This window comes from Seriola lalandi, unplaced genomic scaffold (genome assembly GCF_002814215.2).
Source record: "Seriola lalandi dorsalis isolate HSWRI2012SDOR001 ecotype SW California unplaced genomic scaffold, Sedor1 jcf7180002054317, whole genome shotgun sequence".
Lineage (NCBI taxonomy): Eukaryota > Metazoa > Chordata > Actinopteri > Carangiformes > Carangidae > Seriola > Seriola lalandi.
Genome location: NW_019524870.1, coordinates 90,995 through 94,060, shown reverse-complemented (window position 1 = coordinate 94,060; position 3,066 = coordinate 90,995). Strand labels below are relative to the sequence as shown.

The following is a 3,066-nucleotide window of genomic DNA, read 5'->3' as shown; positions in this document are numbered from 1 at the left end:
GGGGGGGTCCTGACAAACTTTAACACACAGCAGACACAGCCAGGATTTATTGAGGAAATGTGTGATTTAGGGAGGTCAGCTTGTCTAGAATTAGTAGTTCCTCTGTTTGAGAAAGACCACAGCAACATACGTATAGCATGTGAGTTACAACTTAATACCATACTGTAGAAAACACACAAATGTATTGTGTCAAGTGTCGGTGGTGGTGACAATCAGAGATGCACATGTGCTCCTGTTTTCCTTGCCTTAATTGGCAGCATGTAATCACGTCTCTTGTCTCTGCTGACTGTAATGAGACCTTGTGTGATTGGAGAATTATCAAAGTAGCTGTTGTTGTCTAGTGGGGCAGCTGCAGTGTGTGTGTGTGTGTGTGTGTGTGTGTGTGAGAGAGAGAGAGTGAGAGTGTGCCCTGTAATGAATTACAGGAGAGGGAAAGTTAAAACTGAAATCCATTGCTGTGTTTGATTCATCACAAATACAGTAGAGGAAGTAGAGGTCTTTGCTTTTTCAATCAGCATATTTTAAAGTAAAATTAATTCCTATTGTTCTATTATGGCACAAATCTTACTATTATGATGGATACTACAATTCAAATCAATGTGTAAACTAGAATAAATTCCTCATACCACTGCTGGGTATTAATTATAGAGACGCAGAAATTAAACAGCAGTAGATAAGGATGGAGCTTTTTAGTATTCCAGACAACGAAACACATAATCAGTCATCGTTTTTAATAGGTTATCTTTTATTCACAATATAATAAATTGCTTTATGAAAGAAGCCTTTTTTAATCTGATGAAAGAGGTGGAGCGAGAGAACCTGTTTAGCCTACATGATATCTGCCCATGCCACTGCAGTGAATTACTGATAATAATGCAGTGAAACTAAACCAGCACTCAGTGAACCACTAAAAATGTATCTATTGCTTCTCCCTCAAACTGATGCAGCAGTAATTGCATTATAAGCATTTACTTTAAGCGTGCCCCCCAAGGTACAAATTTACAAGACAAATCAAGCCAATGAATGCCAATTAGTCTACTCAGCAGTCAAGAGCGGTGAAATAAGAAACAAGCTTACATTAAGGTAGATTTAATTCAGCACACCAGAGTCTGTAGATTTAATCAAATGGGTTTCAACCCAGAGATTCTAATATCCATGTAAATCAGGGCGTATTAGTCATAATCTGTGTTCACCCCTTCCCATCCTTCCCTCTTTACTGCATCTCTGCTTTGCTCCCTCACCCTTTTTCTCTTCCCTTCTTTTTCTGATGATTGAGAAAGACTCTGGTTTATTCCGATTTGGATGCTCATCAAGTTGATGGTTTGGATTTGGGAATACGGCATTGCAGCTAAAACATCCAGTGTCACCATAAACATGGGCAGTTGGATAATAAGCAGTCAGACAGGTTATAGTAAACTGGAATTATCCTTTCATAATGTTCCAGTATCAGCTAATGGTAGACATCTATCTCCAGTAAAGTCAAGAGTGAAAATATCATACGTTCAGCTTATGGATGGATGGATGGATGGGAATTTTGTTTTCTCGTCTTGTTTTCTCTGAGTGCTGTGGTGTGTTTGTGTGAAAGTACCAGAATGTAATAAACAGTTTGTCACAAAACATTCACTTTGTGAATGGAAAAGTAAAATTCTCTAACTTGTTTACCAAGAAGAGCCTAAATACACCTCATCATTTTTATAAATTATTGTTTAAAGCTGCTGGAAATTGGTGTTTTTTTTGCTTTCAACATATTTTAGTGTCCATTTATCCCCAATTTTGCCTTTTATAAATGTTGTTTTGCTCAGCTATTTTTATTTAAAAGCATTACTAAAGAAGCAAGATGCAACCAGAAACAGATACGCTGAGTCCAGTCCCTCCTCCATTTCTCTTTCTTGTTTTCCTCCGTTCTCTTTTTTATCCTAGTGTTTCACAACAGTAACCTTAGCTCTAAAATGAAAGAGAAAATACTAATTACATTGTTACTGTGAGAAAAAAAATTTCCTTCAGTGAAATTATCTACAATAATTTCCTTCTTGTAAAGCTTGCTCGGTTTTTTACAACCTCAGTATGTTGTATTATGGTCTATATGACAATTGTTTAGAGATATATGTTTATAACTGTCCAGCAAACATTAAAAAAAAACTTTGTTCACCAGCTGCCTTGTGAAGACCAGATCATCCTGTTGAAGGGCTGCTGCATGGAGATCATGTCACTGCGAGCTGCCATGCGCTACGACCCCGACAGCGAGACGCTGACGCTGAGCGGGGAGATGGCTGTGAAGCGCGAGCAACTGAAGAACGGTGGCCTGGGTGTGGTGTCGGACGCCATCTTCGATCTGGGCAAGAGCCTGGCGCAGTTCAACCTGGACGACACGGAGGTGGCGCTGTTGCAGGCCGTGCTGCTCATGAGCTCAGGTTGTTATTTATTTAAGAATTTATGACTTAGCTGTTCAGCTTCTTTTCTCAATCTTCCAACTGCAGCATGACAGCGCCGTCTCTCTGCACCGGCTGCTTGTAACAGTGGTAGTCCAGGAGGTTGAGCTTAATGTAATGTAAATTTAAATGTCAGTTTTCTGTGCCTTTAGAGACACAATCCCATGACAGCCCATATTCCCAGCCGTTACCCGCTGCTATACACAGCATATATTGTAAAGGACATGTCAGATGAGGCAGCAAGATCCAGTCAGTGGTTTTGGATGAGAAGGAGTAATGGTAGCTGGGGGCCCAGCAGGGGGAGCACTTAGGATAGATAGACTCTTAGGAGAAGCAAGGAAGAAATCCAGGAAGAGGAAGTGTTTTTTTTTTTTTGTTTTTTTTTTAAGTGGGGGTGTGGCCTGTGTGAGCCTCTTTGAGACCATGCGGTTAGTCCAGGTGAGGTGGCCTGTATTGTTTGCTTGTATCGAATTGGTTTGTAGTGTGTCTTTGGCTGTTTAGGTGAGTTTGTTTGTTTTAGGTGAGTTGCATGGTGTGGTGTTAGAGTATGAGGGGTGTAGAGCCCAGCCTAATCCGGCGGGGGAGAGCCAGCCTAAAAAGGCCCCTCTCCCTGACTCTACATCCCTCATTGTCTTGG

At 40.7% G+C, this 3,066-nt stretch overlaps 1 protein-coding gene across 2 annotated transcripts in view; it reads left to right on the top strand.

Moving 5' to 3' along the window:
- Nucleotides 1-3,066, top strand: part of LOC111655389 (thyroid hormone receptor alpha-B) — a 32,094-nt gene that overhangs the window by 22,870 nt on the left and 6,158 nt on the right. For both annotated transcript variants that reach the window (XM_023406757.2, XM_087174111.1), the window contains one exon: nt 2,153-2,411. In XM_023406757.2, coding sequence (XP_023262525.1) covers nt 2,153-2,411 — 259 coding nt within the window. The remainder of the gene's footprint in view (nt 1-2,152; nt 2,412-3,066) is intronic.